This window comes from Paroedura picta, chromosome 3 (assembly GCF_049243985.1).
Source record: "Paroedura picta isolate Pp20150507F chromosome 3, Ppicta_v3.0, whole genome shotgun sequence".
Classification (NCBI taxonomy): Eukaryota; Metazoa; Chordata; class Lepidosauria; order Squamata; family Gekkonidae; genus Paroedura; species Paroedura picta.
Window position 1 is genome coordinate 132,827,299 of NC_135371.1, and position 21,879 is coordinate 132,849,177.

The 21,879-nt window shown below is 46.3% G+C and overlaps 1 protein-coding gene across 7 annotated transcripts in view; it reads left to right on the forward strand.

Annotated features, from left to right (window-relative positions):
* The first annotated feature begins 3,905 nt into the window (after positions 1 to 3,905).
* The window catches only part of EPN3 (epsin 3), a 40,807-nt gene continuing 22,833 nt past the window's right edge, over positions 3,906 to 21,879 (forward strand). For 3 of the 7 annotated variants that reach the window (XM_077327940.1, XM_077327945.1, XM_077327944.1), the window contains exons 1-3: positions 3,907 to 4,316; positions 16,138 to 16,854; positions 21,386 to 21,504. In XM_077327940.1, coding sequence (XP_077184055.1) covers positions 16,275 to 16,854; positions 21,386 to 21,504 — 699 coding nt within the window. In that variant the 5' untranslated portion in view covers positions 3,907 to 4,316; positions 16,138 to 16,274. Of the gene's footprint in view, positions 4,317 to 5,051; positions 5,124 to 5,154; positions 5,337 to 16,137; positions 16,855 to 21,385; positions 21,505 to 21,879 lie in introns of those variants that run through there. The other 4 variants (XM_077327946.1, XM_077327947.1, XM_077327942.1 and 1 more) reach the window with 4 other exon arrangements.

The window sequence follows — 21,879 nt, forward strand, 5'->3', positions numbered from 1 at the left end:
GCCCCGAAAGCACAGCTGGTTACTATGTAGTGTTTGATTTTTAAAAAACAAAATTCATCTGGGATAAAAAGCAATCACAGAAATTGATAGTTTTTCTATGTTTACTGCTCTTGAGAGATATCACTCTTTGTGAAATTGACAAATGTGGAGAACATTTACTTCACTGCAGAAAGATAATATTTGTGAGGCAAGTTACAAAAGTATCAGAAATTAATTTTAGATATTTTCTTTAAAATTTATGGAAGTTGATATTAGTTGTCCAATATCTTGGGTTCAAAGGATTTTCTGTTGTGTTAAATTAAAAAAACCCATAGCTTTGCAAAATAATCATGCTATTCTGAATTATTCAATATGTAGAAGGGAAAGAGTGAACCTAAGCAAAAGAAACATTGTGCCTCATGTCAAAAGGTGTTTTCAAACTCTGAATATGTTACGACTGTGAATTACAATAACTTCTGACACTACCAATTAAAAAACCCTGTGAAACATTTTTTGCTGCTAGATATGTGGGGAATTTGACTTGGGTGAGTGACCGAGGCTCTCCCAATCTTAGCAGATGGCTGAAGCTAAGCAGGGTTGGCCCTGGCTAGTATTTGAATGGGGGACCTCCAGAGAATTCCAGCATCATGCCATGGAGGCAGGCAATGGCAAAACACCTCTGTCTCTTGGCTTAAAAACCCTGTGGGGTTGCCATATATCAGCTGTGGCTTAATGGCAACAAAAGGAAAAGAAATATACCCCTATACAATATATTCAATATATTCTGGTTGGTCGATATCATCTTAAGGAGCAGTTTTTTTGTGAAGTCACAACTGACTTATGAGACCTCCTTAGGGATGTTCAGAGGTGATTTGCTGTTGTCTACCTCTGTGTGGCAACCCTGGTATTCTTACCCAAATACTTATCAGAGCTGACCTGCTTAGCTTCTGAGACAAGATCGGAGCAACCTGGGCTATTCAAGTCAGGGCAAGCAAACACCTTATTTAATCACATAGACTTCAATTAATTTTGAAGAGTAGTTCTTTTTAGAATTGTCCTGTATATTCTGCATTTTGATGCATAAAGAATAATAATCATAGGCAGCACTGCCAGATTTTTCAAACTGTTGTTCTATGTTATAGTGTTTCCACTATGATTGCTATCTTTGGACAGGTGCTGTGGCTCAGTAGCCACAATACAATAACTTTGATTTGCATGGCGGAACCCTGAAATGTATGTAGTGTTTTCATTTTTATTGTCTATCAGGTACCTTCTAGATTAGCGATCCCCAACCTGTGGGCCACGGACCACATGTGGTCCTTCGACTAATTGGAGGTGGGCCCCGAAGGACGCCTTCTCCCCCCCCCCCCACGGCCCTTTACTTCATCCCCCCAGCCCTTTACAACACACTTCATTGTTGTGGCGTGTCTGTATCTTATTTTGAAGGGATGTTTAAACATTACCATAGCGATCAGAGAGCGCTAGGGCAGTGGTTGAGAGTAGAGGAGTAAACTACCCCCCCCCCACCGGGCCTCAGTAAAAGGCGTTGAGTGGTCCCCGGTGAGTGGTCCCCGACGTTGAGTGGTCCCCAATTATAAAAAGGTTGGGGACCACTGTTCTAGATCATGCAGTTTTCAGAGTCTACTCCCACAGCCATTGCAGTGACCTAAATTATCACTGCCCGTGGATCTCTTGCAAGGCTACAGTCCTTTTATATATTATTTATGAATTTTTAATATTTATATATACTGCCCTTCCCGGACGCTAAGGGGGGTTTACATAAAATGTAGAAAACAATACAAGAAAACAATAACCCCTTGGGTGTGTGTGAGTGGCACTGTTCAACGGTCATTGTTTATGGTGTATATATTAAGTTCTTGATGTCCTACAACTGCTGGTCAGACTTGTTTTGTAGCACTGTCGCAGTTTCTGACTTTGCTGCATTGAAAATTCTTGACAATGTAGCCATGGATGAAGAGGATACATGACAGAAATGCCCTCCCCCCTTATTACCCTGCATTATTTAAGATCACCTAGTACAACCACAGTACTGGCCCAATGCAGCAATTTTTAAATGGTTAAATTCCCTCGATAAAAGCATCAATCACTGGCTGGATCCATAATGTGTTGTTTGGCTCTGACATACCTCCATTTGAGGAGGAAAGTTTTCAGGCTTCTACTGATATGTCTCTCAGTGAAACTTGTAAACTTTATGAAATTTCTCTGACCTTTTCACAGGGTTTTCAGTATGACCTGCAGTAAAATGAAAACCACAACAAATAGAGCATAAAGATCACAGCAGACATATTGACATGTATTCTACCATCCCACTGACCTAAGTTTGAAGCCTTCTGACCTAGGAAGTCTTCCTTCAATGGAAGAATATGTTGAAGGTAGGCTCCTTCCTCTAGCCTTGGTAGGCTATGCAGCAATTATTAGTCTTGGGTGTGGTTTGGCATGAGCACATTGCAGGTTTATAATGACCCTAATTTGTATAGACCCAGTATACTCAAAGATCCACCACTACCTTTATCATTGTTTAAGAATATCATAAGTACCCCATCAACATAACAAATCAAGCATGTGAGTCGGCTCAGATAGAGGAGGGTCTCGGCCCATCAACTTTCCCTGGTGACCCACCAATGCTCAAGCCTATACATCTCCCAGAAATGGTGCAACACATTTTTATTCAAATGTGGTTTCCAGAGGTATAGGGAGAAATAGTGTAGAATGCTTTGGGCCAGTAAGGATGTGGTACACTTGCAATTCCAACAAACAATAACCCCTCTAGTGACATAGGGCACTTGTTATAATAAGAGCCATATGGAAGCATGGTATAAAATAAATAAATGATATAATGTTTCAAAAACAGGAACAATTTTACTATTCAGCACACAACTGGTAAATATATATATATATATATATATATATATATATATATATATATATATATATATATATATATATATATATGGCTGATCTGCCTTTTGAATGTCTCAACTGAAAAGTCCTGCTCCGTATATTAACAGATCTCACTTCCCTAACCAGAGACATGAGACAGTGCCTCACAAACTGACTTGAGGACACACATAGATCCTCTATTATGGCTGGACAAGGCTGGGGAGTTCTAATCTTTTATCTTTGTTTTTAAAGGCCTATGGGCCTGACTGGACTCCAGAGAGAGAAGAGAAAGTCTCAAGAGAAAGTCTCAGTCTTTTATACCACCAGGAATTAAGATGGGTGCCCTGAATCCATCACATGGTAAGGCCACCTTGACAATATCATCTTTGTAGCAGCCCACTTAAAGCTGTGACTTTTCAGAGTACGAACAGGGCTGCTCTCACTCTTGTGTTCTCACAGTAGGTGGGTGGGTGGTTAGTGGGAACCAGTTCCCAGTTCCCTTCCATCACAGAAGGAGAAGGTGTATTTTTAGTCAGGAGAACATCAGGGCCTTCCAATATCAAGTCCATGCAAAATAAAAATCTGTTGCTCATCGAAATACGAAAAAAGCAGAGGCTGAGAGATTGGGGCTGTGGTGATGAGGATGACAACAGCCAGGGACATGAATTATGCTGTAATGTTATCTGATTGCTCAGTTGCTAGGGGCTGTTCAGGGAAGGGGCATATGCCATCATGGCTGTCAAAACACTGCTAAAGGTGTTGCCTGGGTGGCAGCCTTGGGTTACTGTCAACCGCCAGCCGCACAAGCAGAACCCAGTGGCTTCAGTCCAGCAGAGGGACAGTGACTGAGCATCCTCCCTTGGTGCTGCCACGACTCCCTCCAGCTTCTCATTCCACCTCCTTCCAGCCTCGGCATGCTGGAGGCCCGCAGGGGTTAAGGCCCTGAGTCACTGCTGCTGCTTTCATAATCGCTGGGTCTACACAAGGACAGGGGAGGTAGGCAGGCAGGCAGGCAGGCAGGCAGCATGGGGCTGCGGGCCTGAAGTAGTTAATGAGGGCGGCCGCTCCCCCGCCTCTCTCCGCCCGTCCCCCGCGCCTCGCCGCGTCCTGTTAAAACTGAAACAGACCTGCCCAGCAAGCTTAGCAACTTCCATCCCGGCTTGCAGAGAGCCGCGGTCTCTTAGCAGCTGCTCTCAGCCGCGGCGGACACATCGCATCCCGCCCGGCCCGGCCCGACCCGGCCAGGGGCACCTTCGGCCCGGGAGACTTTCCTCCCGAGAGCGAACCTGCCAGGCGGCGGAGGGGAGCGCCAGAGCCGCCTGACTCAGCGGGATGGATGGATTTCGGGCGCTGAGGCGGCGCCTGGCTCCTCGACCCTGCCGGCCAGACCGAAGGCGCTGAGGATGACCCCGCCGCCGCCGCCGCCGCCGCCGAAGGTGAAGCCCGCCTGGGCACGGGGGGAGTCCCGTCCGCCAAGAGCCTGGCCCGTCACCCTCCTGTCCCTCCAGCGGAGCCGCAAGCGAGCTCTCCGGCCAGGAAGCCGGGGGAGGTACCCGGCCAGGGCTGGGGCGGCGGAGGAAAGTTCTGCAGGCCGGGGCGCCGGCCCTGCGGGGAAGCCCGCTCGCATTGGCATCGCTAGTTTGGCCGTGCGGCGCAGGAGCCCATCTGCCCTCCCTCCCTCCCCTCCCGGCCGCTGGGCTCCCCGCAGTGCGCCGCCGCCTCGCCTGTCCCGAGCCGCAGGGATGCTGAGCTGCCCACCCGGGGAGCGGGGACTGCGGCGCCGGCCTGGCGTGGAGGGAGTGCGTGTGGGCAACCCTGCCGCCAGCTCGAGGAGGCCATGCCCGCTCCCCCCACCCGCCCGGCGTCTGTCACCGGCGTGCTCCCAGCCCCCGGCCGAAGCCCCTTGGCCGCAGCCCGTCGCCCTCCCCCCCCCCCGGCCCCGCTGGCCTGGCTCCTCCGCACTCTCGCCGGTTGCAGCCGGGGGGCGTGCGCCGGGGTCCCCCTCCCTCCCTCCCTCCCTCGGGGGCCGGGAGCGCGGCAGGCTTATGTAACGCCGGCGAGGCGAGCGCAGCCGAGCTGCCTGCAGCCCCGGCGGAGACGGCGAGGGAGGGAGGGAGGGAGGGCAGTGCTCGTGCGACGGTGGGCCGAGGGCGGGTGTCCCCGAGGGGGGCAAGGTCGCGAGAGGCGCCGGCGCGGGAAGGGCACGAGCCCTCGGGACTCGGAGGCGCCGGGGTCCTTCGCGGGTGGGTGCGCAGGGCTCCCTCGCCTTTCGTAGGACCCTCCGTGGGTCAGCTTCCTTCCCACATCCCGCTCTGCCAGACTATCGAGGGTGGGGGTCAGAATCCGGTTTGGGCCATTCTAAAAGGAGGGTGTGTTTGGACCTGTGCTTGCGCCCAGGGCGGTGATTGTGGTGTCTTCGTCCTCCTCCAGGAATGAGGGACAAACTCAACCGAAGGGTAAGGTCTCTTGAAACAGGAGCATCTCTGGCACCCGATGACAAACTCCTCAGGCGCACATGCCTGGGCACGAAACGCTACCAGCTCTTTATGCCTTGGGGAGATGGAGAGGCTGCTAGGGGGCTCCTTTCCAACCTTTAGCATCCTGTCCCTGCCAAGGCAGTGCTTTTATTTAGGGTCTTGCCTTGGCTTCCAATTATCTACAGCAGGGGGCTTAAACCTAGGGTGGGAGGGCGGATCTGGCTCATGAAGGACTCTTATTTGGCTGCCAGCTGGTGAGAGGGAGGGAAGGCAGGAGGATGTTGGGGGGTGGGAAGGGACAGCGGGCATAGGTGTTGGCGAGGTGTGTGTAGTCAAAGAGGAGGCTGAGGTAAAATCGTGTGGGGGGAATGGCAGCAAAAGGGGAGAAAGCGGAGGCATGGTGGTTTCCCTCCCGACTCCACCAACCGTAGCTCTGAGGACTGGCGAAGGGTTGGAGGTGTGGAGTCAAGCAACTACTACCGCTGCACCTAACAGCAACTGCTGGGGGATGTTGAGAGGGGAGATGTGGAGTGGTGGTCTGCAGATGAAGGGTCTGGGCTGGCTGATGAAAGTGAGAGGAGGGCCAGTGTGTGGATTGGGAGGCAACTGGGCTGCCTTGTGTGTGCTGCTCTGAGGGGAAAGACATCTCAGCTATGGGAGTGAAGGGGGTAAAGGGGCCCCGCTCTTGTAGCCGCGTGTCTGATCAACTATGGAGCTGGGAGGTAGAGGGAGTGTTGGGGAGGATGGGGGACAGCAACCTTCTTTCTCCCCCCCCACCTGTGCTCACCCCATGGAGGAAAAGGGGTCACAGGAGGAGACTTTAGAAACAGCTGCTGGAGAGCCAGCTTGGTGTAGTGCTTAGAAGTGTAGACTTCTAATCTGGCGTGCTGGGTTTGATTCCCCGCTCCTCCCCCACATGCAGCCAGTTGGATTACCTTGGGCTCGCCATGGTGCTGATAATGCTGTGCTGATAAAGCTGTTCTGACCGAGCAGTAACATCAGGGCTCTCACAGAGTCACCTACCTCACAGGTGTCATCTAGGTCACCAGGACTGGTTGCTCAGGCTGGGCCTCACAGGATTGTTGTTGTTGGGTATGGGACAGTGGAGGGAGAAGTTGAGTGTGCCTCCTCAAGATCCACAGAGGTAGGACGAGGAAAGAGAAAACAAAGAGCAAGCTGGATTATAGCCATGCTTGGCTGCTGAGGCTGGGTCTATGGGGGGTATGTGTGCTGAAAAACTACTGTATTTATTTGCAAGGAAGATGACTCGTCTCCTAAAAGTGTTTTATATATTAAAAAGTAATTAATTTACATGGAATGTAAGATACCCCCCTTTTAATCTACCCTTACACATGATTAAGATCAATCCCCCCCCACTCCACCCTCAGGCTTCACTATGACACCTAGGGCACCCCCTTGTTAGATGACTGCAGGAAGGTTTTTTTTTTTTTTTTGCCGTTCTTGCCATCTGAGTTTTGTGGAAATAATGTTTTAGATTGGAGTTTTATGGGGATTTTTACTTTTCTGTAACCTGCCTTGGGTCCCAGGAAGAAGGCAGTCTAGAAATTTAATAATAATAATAATAATAATAATAATAATAATAATAATAATAATAATAATAATAATAATATGTTTATTGGGGCTTCTGTGGATTCCCCAGTAAATCAATTGCTTTTACTTCTAGGAATCAATTGTTATTATTTGTATTTTGAGTTTTAAAATTGTTAATTGGTTTTGTCTGTTTCATTCATGAAGTTTATATCTCTGGTACCTGGCCTTACATTTTAGGGCAGTGGTCCTCAACCTTTTTATCACCGGGGACTGGTCAACGCTTGACAATTTTACTGAGGCCTGGGGGGGTAGCCTTTTGCTGAGGGACGTTGCCACCTCCTGGGCCCCTGCTTCACTTGCTTTCCTGCCGGTGCCCCTGACTTCCCGCTGCCTGCTGGGGGGTGCTGCCAGCAGCAGCTGCGCAGTGCCATGCCGAGGGGGAGCCCCAGCCATGGCGGCCGCTGGAGAGCACCAAAGGTGAGTAGGCAGCAGAGTAGCAGGGCAGCCCTCAAAGCAGCAGCCAGGGAAGAGGATGAGGAGGAGCCGTGGCCCGGTACTGACTGATCCACAGACCGGTCCCGGTCCCCGGACTAGGGGTTGGGGACCACTGTGTTAGGGCACACATGGCCTGGCCAGACAAAGTAACATTCATTTCAGATCCAGCCTTCGTAACAAATGAGTTCAACACCTTTGACTAGAGTTTTCCCACCCTCTTTGCCCACTGGCATTCCCCATCCACTTCCTACTCAATCTGACTGATTTTTAAATATATATATATATATATATATATATATATATATATATAGCATCATCAGACTTCAGTTGCATAAAGAGGAGGGGGAAGGTTAGGCTGCTGCTCTGAGGAATTTACAAACTAAATTTTGACAGCAGTGGAAACAGTGAAGGAGAAAGAAAGGTAAATACAAAGGTAACAAGGGATGAGTGCAAGAAGATAGTACCTTCCACTCCTACCTTATTCACCCAGTGAAATGGATGTTGGTTTATAGTGTAATTTGTTCATCTTTGAGGTGCCACCAACTAGACCTGCATTCCCAGGCTAGCCCAATCTCATCAGGCCCCAGAAACTGAGCAGGTTTGGCCCTCATCAGTATTTAGAAGGGAGTACCAGGGGCATGATGGGAGGCAGGCAATGGTGAACAGTCTGAACATCTCTTGTCTTGAAAACCCTACAAGTTTGCCATAAATCAGTGGTGACATGATCACAAAAAACAACTACGATCCCACCTAACTCTTTATTGATTTGGTCAGAGCACATTAACATGGCTACTTCTCTGGACTGTATTTAACATATTTCCCTCCTTCACCTCCTCTCCTTAATATTTTCTCCCTCAGATGTTCCCCAGTATGTTCTCCCTCAGATTATCCGGTTCTGGATTAAAGGTCACCATTCCCTATTTGGCATCCCTTAAAAGGTGACAGACAATGTTGTGTCACTAGAGAGGGAGAATCCAGGAGGAAGTTCTCTGGCCTTGTGGAAATCCAAATCTAAAGTCTAGTTTGCGTGTCTAGTTTGTTGGAAGGGGGAGCCCAAGGAAGTTTTTAACAGATCAGAAGAGTGCGTCTCTTCTCTGCTGGAATGTGGCATTAGACAGACAGAAAATGGGGCTGCCCTGAGTGTCTGCCTATTCTCAGTGAGTCCTCCCCACCTGAAAGCTCTTCCATTCAAGGTCATTGCAGTTATTTCATATGTAGCTTCCTGGTGCAGCTGTCTTATCTACCACACCGTTTCTGCTTCCCTCTCTTTGTATTCCTGGGGATATTGTGTTCGATAAAACTTGCAGCTTTTAACAGCCTTGGCATTGCTCCAGGTACACTCTCTTTCCCCCCTCCTCTCACCAGGGTTAAACTGATAAGTGCCAGGGCTCATAAGTCTTTGAAATCTTTGTCCTCTGTTATAGGATCATTATTACTATGTCTGCAAAGACTGTGCTAAGGACCAAGGGCATGCAGGGGTCCCATGCAGTTTGAGGCCATGGTACATAGGAAGATTTCCCTCTACACACAATTATGCTATTTTCCCTATTTCGGAATAGTCCAGGGAGGCATAGTGCTGTTTGACCTTGTTTTGGAAACCTAGGTGTACCCCGTCAGTACTTATGGAGTTTCCAATGAGGGGAGGGCTGTTTCAGGCTGGGTGAACAGTGCCGGGAAGGGAGGTGAAGCCTCTTCTTCTCTTACATCATGGTCCTGAGTGAGGTTCCCAGCACAACCTCACCACACGACGTCTGCTTGCATAAACTCAGGAAGGACCCAGGGGGAAATCTAACATGTAGTTAGGCCAATTATTACTTAGTGATGATCATTACTGCACATATTCCACCTGTGTCACTCAAACAGGTTTATGAGGCTATACCAGGTGAACAGTAGTATACTATGCCTAGCCTCCTGGCACTCAAGTGATTATCTTTCTCTATACATTTGAATTAAAATGTCTAGGAAGGGTTGTTTTTTCAAGGTTTGTGTATTTCTCAGCCTTAATTAACTAAGTGACTGTTCCTATGCTTGGAACTGCTCCAAAGAAAGGAGCCAGGTGTTTGCAAGAAAGGAATGTCCTGACCCAAGACTTACTTTAAAGGACTTTTCAGCAATAGCACAGTGTTTGCCGGAAAAGGAGGCATTTTCAGGAGGTGGAACCTTATCTATAACCTTGGAGGAGCCAGAAGGAGAATGCTGATCTCTGGATCTTGTATGAATGTTGTTTCATTAGGCAAAATGCTGCTCTGTCTGCCCAGCGATAACCTCCCCTCCACACACACACTTGCCTCCTGGTTTCCCTCTGTGTCATCTTCATATGTTCCTGGGGACCACAGACTGCATCAATATACTTCCCAGTTACGATTACAGCTTCAAAGACTTTGCAGATCTTTGGCTTTCCTCTCAGTGTTGGCCAGTGTAATTCTCTTATTTTCCTCTATTTGTTTCCCATGACACCCACTGTGTACTGACCACAGTAATTCCTGTCCTGTTGATTCCATTAATATGTTATCTTTACTACTTAATTTGGTCACTGCTGCTTTCTACAACTCCCCCTCCCCTTCTTTCTGCTGCAAATTTTGATGTGCTCCCTGTCTCTTGTCCCACACCTGATATACCTGTGTTCTCACATGCTGTGGCCCAGTGGTTTCCTTTATGCCTAATAATATAGATTTGCCCATATTTGCCCACATGTTTCTAGACATGTATAAACATGTTTCTAGACATCTATAACAGCCACATGCTGTTATATTGTATTGTGTACTGTTACAACTTTATTTGTTGTATTTCTAATTGTTATAACCACTGTTGTTAATATTATTGTTTGATGATTAATGCAAATTGTTTTTATGGTTCATAAGTTCAATGTAAACCCCCCTGAGCCTCTGGGGAGGGCGGTATATAAATAAATAAACAAACAAACAAATAAATAAACAAACAAACCTGGGCAGCCCATCACATTCCAGTCTAGGGTTTTGTCAGATTGCACTTCAGAAGCTCAGGCTGTAACCTAACTTGCTGACTGATCATGAATAGTTCAGTCATAGCTTCTTTATGTGACATTGTGGCCTCATGCAAGGTGCGAAGCAATGCATTTTCTCTCTGGGGGTTTGAATTGAGCAAACCTTCCACTCTGTTTTTAAGCATCCCCCCCTCTCTGGGCAGAGAATAGGTGTTTGTGTGTGGGAGTTACTCTAATTGCTTTCCAGATATACCTTAGCCCACCTTCATACAAAAGCTAATAGATCTAGCAGGAGAGGTAATGGGGGCCAAGCTCTCCCTCTTCTCCAAGCAGGGAATAGAGACTAGAAGGACTCAAGACTAGAAAAGCTCCAGGGAGGAAATATCTGGATACTTCAGGAAAAGCCTCTCTGACCCAGCCTGAGTTGGTCAGTGGGTGGAGAAACAGAGATAATGAAAACTCCCTGGAGCAAGGAGGAGGCCTCTTTGTTGCTGAGTCCATCAGAGCAGACAGAACTGTTAACTGTGATCTGGAGGAGTCAGCCATGGACCATGTGCTCATCTAGACAGCTGAAGGAAGCTTCAAGGTAATGGAAACTCTAGAGATCTGCAACTTCCTAAGTTAAGGAGCAATCCTATATTTTAACATCTGATAGGACGTATATAGAAAGAGGGCCACAGGGACTGTGTTTTGCCTATTTCTTTTGGAATCTCTTGCTCAGTCTTCTGCTGTGCTAAAAGTATGCTTATGAACATTTTGTTTTAAATAAATTATTTATAATTTTGGATACTGGCAGTGGTTCTTGGTACAACATAAGCTTCCACTGTCTCGGACATGCTATTGTAAATGAGAGTTCCAGGAAGGGAAAGGTTAGCTATTGGAAAGTGACTATTGGCAAGTGACTATTCCTTCAGGGGCACACCAGGCAGTAAATTGCCCTCATAGTGACCAGGCACTGGGCAGCAGAAGACGTAGAGGCAGGACCTCAGGTCTGGGAAAGGAAGCTGGGAACCCTGTCCCTCGTAAGTGTGTGATTCCATACAGAGGTCAGGTGGTAGTGGCGAGTTACCCAAGAGAGAGAGAAGCCTCTACAGATATTGGGGAAAACCTTGGAGTGCACAGAGAGGAATAGGGCCAGCAGGCTGGATGAGGCCCGTTCCAGCACACAAGCAAATTAGGACCTTTGTTATTTTTTAAACTCCCACCCTTACTCCAAGGAACACAGTGTGAAGGGGAATTACCTCCCTTCTTAATTTTATCATATCAACCATGTGAGGTAGATTAGACTAAGAAAGAATTACTGGCCCAAGGTCACCTAGTGACCTTCATGGCACAGTGGAGATTTGTTCAACACTTTACCACTGTGCCCTGCTGACTACAGGAGCATCATTTGAATTCCTCTCTAGTGGTCAGCATGTTAGGTTGCAGTTATAGGTCAGCTTTGTCCATGTGGCTCTGTTGTTCTTACTTGTAAAATAATTTTTAAGCAACTGTGAAATTAAGTATTCTCTTCACCCTTCCGTGTACATTGCTGTGCTTGCCTGCAGTAATTTTTTTCTGGCACTTAGCTGCACTAAGATGTAAAAACAGTGCGTTGGATTGTGTACAGAAATCAATATAAGGAAATGGCTTGAAAAGAAGCCGCGTGCACACCATTTCCAGATTCTGTCTCCCTGACTCACTGGCAGTGATGCTCTCTGTTGGGTGGAGAAGGGCAGCTAAACATCGAGGATGTGTATAACCAAGTCATTCCTATTGTCAAGGGTGGAGTTGCTCCAGAGAGAATTAGGTATAGTGACTCATTTTGCTGGTTTGGGGAGTCACTCATGCTTCCCGGGTGTGTGTTTTATGGCCACCTGTTTTCAGTCATGGGGAAAATGAAGTCTGTCTGAGTCATTTAGGAAGGTTAAGGCTGGGACTCAAGATGAAGCAACTCAGTTTCAAGAAGACTTACGGTATGTGATCTTCTCTAGGTGTTTAAGTTCAGGATACAGAGTTGAAATGATTCTGTACATCCCACTCCTTCAAATGTGGAATGGAAAAGCCAATTCACAAAAAGGGCTAAAGAGCCACTTTGCCAAATCCAACTTCTTGTCTAGGAGGTTGTTGACTTTTCCCAACATCTAGATCTAGATAGCAGAGTTAAAATATCAAAGAGGCAGAATTTTGGACTCATAATTAAAGGTTAAGTTCCATCACCAGTGTTTCAGGATGGATAGCTATGTTAGCCCATCTATAGAAAAGAGTAAGAGTCCAGTAGCACCCTGAAGACTAACAGCATTTGTGGTACGAGATGAACTTTTGTGAGTCACTGAAGTGGGCAAGTGACTCATGAAAGCTCATACCACACTACAAATTTTGTTAGTCTTTATGGTGCTACTGGACTTTAACTCTTTTCTACTGCACCAGTTTTTCAGTAACTAAAGTTCATGTGTTGCAACTGCTACATTAGGGATGCAATCCTAAAGTACACTTACTAGGGAGTAAGTCCCATTAAACTCAGTGGGATTTACTTCTGAGTATACATGCTCAGGATTTCATGTTTGTTGACTGTAATATTGTTTCAGGCTTGGGTATAATTCATGTGAAACTTTTTTGCAGAAGGAGAGGATGGATCCATGAATCAACCGATCAGCTTTGCTTTCCTGCTTCCTTGCTTAGGATATAATTTGTTTCCAGATTTGGAGTTAGGAATAAAGTCTCCCTCAAGTCAGACTGGGAATGTACTTGCTCGAGCTTTCAGGATTTTGATTATTTCTTATCTTGTAGCTCTGTGGTCTGTTACAGCAGCACTTAAAAAATCTTTTCACACATCTGCTTAGGTAACAGCATGCATTGCAGAGGACTGGGGCATGTTCTCTAGCACATGCTGTCACTCCACGCAGCCTGCTGCCCAGCCCTGTTGGGTTCTTGTGAACTGAGCATGTGGTTTAGACTTTAGAACGGGGGTAGTCAACCTGTGGCCCTCCAGATGTTCATGGACTACAGTTCCCATGAGCCCCTGCCAGCATTTGCTGGCAGGGGCTCATGGGAACTGTAGTCCATGAACATCTGGAGGCCACAGGTTGACTACCCCTGCTTTAGAGCATACCCAACATGGCCTTGAGCAGCACATTTCAGCGAAAGATAGGTAAGCTGTAGCAAATCTTTTTTCAGGGAAGCCTGCCCACCATTACAGGCCATGCCACTGAGAAATGTCAGTGCCACATTCTTTACAAACTTGCTTGTGTGTTAAAATTGTTAGCAGAGGTCTTGCTCTGGGTGTCCCTGGTTTTGATGGTGCAATAGAACATGGACAAGGCCTTCTCAGTAGTGGCATCTCAATTATGGAATGTCCTCCCCAAAAGTATTTGTCTGGTGCCTGTTTTATTATCTTCCAACTGGCAGATTAATGTGGCTTTATTTTTCACTTGTTTAGACTTTTATAGGATATATAATTGTGCACATAATGTTGGTGGTATTGACTTTAGCACATTGTAATGATTCTTACTTGCATTCTTGGTGGCTTGTGGATGAAAGCTGGAATGTATTTTTAAAAAATCAATCAACCAGTAAGCTTCCCAAGGAAACACAGAGTTCCCCAGAATGGCTTGAAAACCACTGATCTGTACTTGCAGAGATAAGGCTCACAGCATGTCTGCCACAAACATGATAAATGCAAGGCACCCAAGGTCTAGTCATACTGTGCCCCAGTGTACAGACTATCCATGTAGTGGGGAATAGTAGCAAATCTGGAGCTTGTGTCCCTTTCCCATCAGTGACTGGCAACCAAGAAACTCCCTTTTCCTTTTAAACTGGCCATTGGAGTCAGAAGCAGGATTTGGCTACTTGCCCAGTACTGACAGAACGTCCCCCTGCCTGGACTGCTGCTTCAATAATACACTTTGTCTTCTCCCTGCCCACCAGTTGCTGCAGCCGAGTACTGCCTCTAGTTTTCACATCATGGCAGCATCAACAGCCCTGGGGGACCGTCCACTGAGGAAATACCAGACCCATGGGTTTCAATATTGCCGAATCATGACAGTCCTTGTCACTGTGGTAGCAGTCCTGCTTTCATGGGTTTCCTTTTGATGTCAGTAGGATTAAAATGGGATTTAAGAGGCCAGTACTTCATTAAGTGTGGGGGTTACCACTGGTCTTTTCTCTCCATTTGTAGGCATGGCAAGATGGAAAGGGAAAGGTCACTAACTCATTCTCCCTTTCTTGTTTATTGTCCTTTCTAAATCAATGGTGCAGTGAAAGAAAGAGAAGGTTGAAATAAGATTGTAAAATCTGATTCCTTTGTTAAATCTGAATAGTGCTACAGTGCTACTGAATCAGCAGGTCCCCGAAGAATGTGTGCCGTGTAACTAAACAATTTTGTGTAAACCCTTTCTCTGTCCACACCCTCCCTTTTCCTACGGCACCAGACTATTCTAGGTTATTTTATAAAGAAAATGGTTGCTTTATAAAATATGTTATACAATACTGGTTAAAATATGTTCTCCATTGCTGGTACTTCATAAATAAAATATGAGGTCAATATGGAGGTTTTAAAAACTGTTTTAATTTAGTTGAATTTCACAGGATTTTACATTTCTTCTTCTAGAGAGCATTTATTTGTGACATATTGTGAACCTGCTACAAGCCTTTGAAAGAGAAAACCCTGCTAGTTAGTGAGAACCCATTAGCTCTGATTTGTAAGTCACATATGGGTGCCTCAGATGTGGCTGAGCAACTATCTCCATGTCCAATCGGGCATCCAACCAGTAGAACCTGGATGAATAACACCGCCCCCCCCCCCCATCAGCTGCCCAGTGATCATGGATGCCTACTCTTATATGCAGATTACTTGATGAGGCAATTACCTCTAAATATTTTCTAGGTGATGGACTGTCTTGTAGAAGTTGTCTTTGTTTTATAAACAATGTTCCATCAAAGTTTACAGTTCTAGCTTGGGATACCAGATCATCACAAAGGCAGTTCCCTTCCCTGCTTTGTTTCTACATCTTTCAGAGGTGTTTCTCTAATCATAGTTTGAAACTAATTTTTCCCACTGAAGGTAAGCACTGAACATGTAGCTTCACAGGCTGATAAGATCTGGCAGCATCTACTACCGAGAGCCAATTAGTGGTTAGGAGTGTGGACTTCTAATCTGGCATGCCAGGTTCAATTCTGCGCTCCCCCACATGCAGCCAGCTGGGTGATCTTGGGCTCGCCACGGCACTGATAAAACTGTTCTGACCGGGCAGTGATATCAGGGCTCTCTCAGCCTCACCCACCTCACAGGGTGTCTGTTGTGGGGAGAGGAATGGGAAGGCGACTGTAAGCTGCTTTGAGCCTCCTTCGGGCAGTGAAAAGCGGCATATAAGAACCAACTTTTCTTCTTCTTCTACTGTGAAGTAGTATATGGTTGTGTATGATCAGTGGTGCAGATTACCCATTTACTTCCTCATCATAAGTGAGCCAGTGAGAAATTGCAACTCAACAAGTTAGTTGAAAACCAAACAGCACCAAACTCTTCAGTCTTAAAGGATGCAGCCTGATGTACTCACTGCTCAGTTACCAACTCATTGTTAACCTGGAGCTATCTTCCTTTTGTGGTCCTGGATTCTAGAGGGATAATTAAAGAAAACACCAAGCTGGAGGCTGATAGGGGAAATAAAAATCAACATGGTTAAATTAAGATTCTGATTTACATACACTAATTGGACACAGCTGTATACAGTCAATCCACTAAAAGGTTTAAATTGGTCAACAGCTTTAATGTATATCTCTTTGCTTGTTTTCTAGATCAATATACATTTTGAAAACTAATGCTGTTTAATTGAAGATGCTGGAGCTTTGATTCTCCTTCTGAGTTCCTATCAATTTTCCATCCTTCGCTTCATTTCTTGCTGTAAATTGAGAAGTTCCTCCAGGGTTCAGCCATGACTACGTCTGCCTTGCGCCGGCAGGTTAAAAACATTGTGCACAATTATTCTGAGGCTGAAATCAAGGTGCGTGAGGCCACTTCCAATGATCCCTGGGGGCCCCCTAGCTCCTTAATGTCTGAGATAGCAGACTTGACCTTCAACACGGTAGCATTTGCAGAGGTCATGGGCATGATTTGGAGGCGGCTGAATGACAGCGGCAAGAACTGGCGCCATGTCTACAAGGCACTGACTCTTCTGGATTACCTCATCAAAACAGGCTCAGAGAAAGTGGCTCATCAGTGCCGGGAGAATTTGTACACCATTCAGACTTTAAAGGAGTTCCAATACATAGATCGCGATGGCAAGGACCAGGGCATAAATGTTCGGGAGAAGGTCAAGCAGGTTATGAGCCTGCTGAAGGATGAGGAGAGGCTGAAGCAGGAGAGAACCTATGCCCTGAAAACCAAGGAGCGGATGTCTCTTGAGGGCATGGGCATCAGCAGCAGCAACAGCCAGCAGCTTTCCTATGGACGACGAGCTTCACAGTATGGAGATGACTATGGGAGGTCAAGAGGTTCTCCATCCTCCTTCAATTGTGAGTCTTGTATCATGACAGAATACAGGTAAACGTAATGGTTCCATGCATGCAACAGTGTTTCTCATCAGCAAGTTTGCCAGTGGAGGTCTGGGTGTAAGTCACATATCATTTGTAAAAGTTTTTGGTTCCCTGTCTGGAGAAACTGAAGTACAGCTGGATAGAGGTGGTTCAGCTATTCTTGTGATGTTAGATCTGTCAGCCATGTTTGATGGGGTCGACCATGAGCTCTTAGCCCACTGCCTTGCTGGTGCCTGATCTTCCTACAGAGCCAGTCACAAACAGTTGCAGTCGGGGAAGAGTTATCATGCCCCTTTTGGCTCCCATGTGGAATGCCACAAGGGGCAGTCTTCTCCCCCATGCTTTTCAAGATCTTTATGCACCCTCTGGCTCGGACTCCTCCCACAGAAACATTTGCCAGATGGTTGAAAGCCATAGCTGGGTACCTCAAGCAGCGACACCTTAAGCTCAACCCCTCCAAGGTGGAGGTTCTTTGGCTGGGAAGGAAGAGGGCAGGCCAGGAAGCATGCTTGCCTGACCTGGCTAGAGTGCAACTTATCATCTCGCCCTTTGCCTGTAATCTAAGGGCCATTCCACACAGGGACCAATGTTGCCAATTGCTTTCACAAAGCGGAAACGCTATTTTAAATAGTGGTATCTCGGCGTTCTGCATACCTTTCATTTGTAGTGGAATCCAGTAGCGTTTCATTCGTTCCCCACAGGTTTCCGGTCTCGCAGGAATTGCTAGAAAGGAAGCGATTTTTTCTGTGCTTATTCCCGCCCCTGGCCGTCAATCAAACGAACAGCCAATGGGTGGTTATCATGCTCCCAAAAAGCCCCTTTCCCTTTAAGCACAGTTAAAACACACACACACACACACACACACACACGTTTCAACGAATATGCCTTGATTCTTCGCAATGTAGAGACCCATCTAGCTGGCGTGTGAGTTGGCGATTCATCGTTACCACGCTCCCCCGAGTGGGGAAAAAAATCCCCCCCCACGCACGGGCACGATTTTTGGGTGAAATTAAAGGGAACTGGCGAACAGGGGGCTGTGTTGTGCTTGGGGACTTAGGGGAGATTTAAAGCACTTCTGTGGAGGGACTGTAGCCGGAGAAGCCTCGCTGGGTGAATCAAGCCTTGCTGGTTCGTTGCTTTCCCCGCTCCGAGGAAAAAAAATGGTGATCGCTTCGCCGGAAGTTCGGAGGAGAAAGCCAGAGGGAGGGACTTTGTTCCATCGCTACATTGAGAACGCACATGTCTTTTTCGCAAGTGTTGCAGGTTGTTGGCAGGACTGTAGCGATTTTCTGAGGGTGAATCCACTTTTCCTGATTCCCCGGAAATCGCTACAATGAAGCGATTTTGGTGCTAGTGTTGCAGATTGCTCACAACGTCATGCAGAACGTAGTTTTAGTGGCGAAAACAAAATGCAAGACTAGTGCTATATTAAAGTCGTGCGGAATGGCCCTAGAAGTGATCCTCACTGCCTCCCTCTCTATGGAGGTGTAGGTCACAAGAGTAGCCCATCAGGCGTTCTTCCATCTTCACCAGGCAAGGCTACTAGCACCCTACCTGTCCCCCAAGCACCTGGCTACAGTGATCCATGCGACAGTCACCTCCAGGATTGACTTCTGTAACTTGCTCTATGTGGGTCTTCCCTTGTCCTTGACCTGGAAATTGCAGCTGGTACAAAATGTAGCTGCTAGGATCCTCAACCTTGTATGGCCCACAACCAGCCTGTGCTGAGGCAGTTGTATTGGTTGCCACTTGCTGCCTGGGTCAGGTTTTGCTTAGGCCCTCCATGGTCTGGGATCCAAATATCTAAGGGACCACCTGTTGCCTTATGCCCCCTGCAGGGCCTTGTGCTCTGTGGGTACTAATCTGTTGGTGGTTCCCAGCCCATGGGAGGTTCCCTTGGCCCTGGCCCTGGCCTGGTGGAATGAGCTCCCGGAAGAGCTGAAGGCCCCACAGGAGCTTTCGCAGTTCCACAGGGCCTGCAAAATGGAACTCTTCCACTAGGTCTTTGGTTGAGGCAGAAGATCGGGGGTCCCTCCATGCTGATTACCAACTAATACTGCAATGGGAATTGCAGGTGCCCCTGGACTTTCCCCCTGAGGCTCTGGGGTGGGGGAGTTTGGAAATAGGGGAGGAGGGCTTTTGTTTTTGTTTTTTTAAATCACTGCTGTGGTAGTGTGGGGGTTAATTTTTAAAAAATATTTCTTTTATGTGGAATTTTATGTTTTTATCTTTTATCTTTGTAACTCACAGCGAGATTGTCCCCCAATAGCGGCAGGAAATATATCAAAACATCAGCACCCCCCCCCAAGAAAATTGTAATCTCAACAGTCTCGTTTTAATCTCATAATACATAGGGTATTTTCAGTTGCATTGCAAACAAAAATTATGTCAGGACATGTCTTCCTTTTTTGTTGCTCTGTTTTCCCCCCGAAATACAGATTGAGGAAGGAAGAGTAGGACATCAGGGGCATTTGGGTAGCAAACAGGTAGAGGTGGGGGGAACATACAGGTGTCGGAGTGGGTCTATAGAGACATACTGTGACCTGAGCTGAGTGCATAAGCTCCTCTGCCCCCCTGCCCCATTCCACAGCCCTACTCCTTCATTGTGGCCATTGCACATGCACATTTTAAAGCTCTGCCTACATACTCTGGCAACTGGCTGCTGTGTATATAGGCCTAGTTCTAAAAATGTGTGCACGCATCAGGAAAGGACATGGGGGGAAAGGGTTTAACCCCCTCCCCTCTGTCCTACCATCATGACCCCTATCAACAGTAACAACATACAAACTGTACCCCTATCTAAATCTTACTTGCCTCGTGCCTGCTTTTTAAGATTAATACAAATACTGGGAAATCAGAAATTAATGTGCATTTTAGCTCTCAGTCTCTCACAGTTCTCTGTAATTTGTTTTCACTCTGTGTATTTGCATCATTATTAATTGATAAGGATACAGTGTGTTCAGAATAATGTGCTAGAGTTAGAACAAACACTGATGTGATCAGAAAAAAAGCCCTTGGTGTTATCTTAGAGGATTTCAGTCCTTGGAATCTTTGCTAGCTGCTGAGGTAAAGAGTCATGACTTTAAATGTTAATTTTGTTTTCTTATGGACATACCCACACTGCAAACATATCAGTTTCATATTAATTGTACCTGCCTCTCCCAAATCCTAGATATTGCAGCTGGATGAGATATTCAGTATTCTCTGTTTAAAAAGATCCATCCTAGAACTATCTCCCTACACATTTTTGTCCTCCCTTTCCTCCATTGAACATTTGTAGGTCTTTCTCCAAGCAGGTGAGGATGAGAGAGAATGAATATTCCAAAGTAATATAGTCAGCTTCTTGTATTAAGTGAGGATCTCCCATGCCAGAAACGTCCAATTGGGACAAAATGCAGCCACCGCCTAGTGTTTGAGTGGAGCAAACTGACATGTGAAAATGTTTTCCAGCACCTTTATGGGCTCCTTACTTGTTGGGTTTAACATAAATTACTAATTTTTACAAGTAAAGCCCCTTCATGCCTTGGGATCCATATACCTAAAAGACAGTCTGTTCCAAGTCTGCACCCCTGTGATATCTGCATTCCTCTCAACAGCTTTTACTGGCTGTTCTGTCTCTCGGGGCTGCAAGGGCTGCTTCAGCTTATCCTTGGTTTTTTTTTGTAGTAGCCCCTGTTCTTCAAAACAGTCTTCATTAGGAGGCCAGGAGATCATCTTCCCCTAGAGCAGGGGTAGTCAACCTGTGGTCCTCCAGATGTCCATGAACCACAATTCCCATGAGCCCCTGCCAGCTTGCCCTGGCATTTGCTGGCAGGGGCTCATGGGAATTGTAGTTCATGGACATCTGGAGGACCACAGGTTGGCTACCCCTGCCCTAGAGCTTTCAGGAGTCTTACAAAGCCACATTATTCTGTTGGGACTTGGGTGGAATATATGTAGAGAGTAGTTTTGGAATGCAGGGTCAGTTCTGGTTTGTGATGTTCTATTTGTGTATACAGTTTTAAAATTGTTTTAAAAATTGTCCTGGTTATTGCTCATATGCCTGTTAGTTTATATTATGCAGGCTTCCCTCAGACTCTTGTGTGAAGGAAAAATAGGATATAAATATTTAAATAAATATATAATTTTGATGCCACTCTCTTTTGAGAGCTTCCCTGGGTAGAGTAAATTATTTTAAAGCCTGTCTATGTTACATCTAAAATCAGATTAAACTACATCTAAAATCAGATTACAGTAGAGTGAGGAAGAATGGGAATAGCCACTGATAAAAGAGGGCACCTTTTCTAGCAAAATACCACATTCAGAAACTGTTGCATCTGTCTGTCTTCTCCAAAGAACTCAAGAGAAGCATACTTGGTTCCTCCCTCCTACATTGTGTTCCCTCTCTTCTTTTTATCCTCATAACAGTTCTGTGCAGCTGAGAGGGAGTAATCGGCTTCATGACTGAGTTGGAATTTGAACCAAGTGGATGGATTGCCTTTTTAATCACTTTTTCGTTTTTCGTTTTCAGCCTCTTCCTCATCTCCTCGGTTCAGTTCTGACCTGGAACAGGCAAGACCACAGACTACAGGAGAAGAAGAGCTTCAACTGCAGCTTGCCCTGGCAATGAGTCGAGAAGAAGCAGAGAAGGTAATGTTGGGGTGTTTTTTTCTTGCCGGGGAAACAGCAGAGTAGGTCGGGTCCATAGATGGATGCTAGTTACACAATCTTATTGCATTTTCATGAGTCTGTTCTCAATGTAGTAGTGGATGTATTGTATGAGCAAAGAATACACAGGCACATTCTCATCTTGCATGCATATCTTAATATTTTGGTTTCTATGGAATAATAATAATAAATTGTTATTTTTTATCCCTGATCAGCTCAGGGCAGGTGATAACAAGCTAAGACACATAATTGAAAACATTATAAAATTTTAGAAACTACCTCATCTTAATAATTTAGACCCTTCTGAGGCTTGGTCAGAGTTTAGAGGCAAATGGCTACTCAGGTAGGGAGACCAGT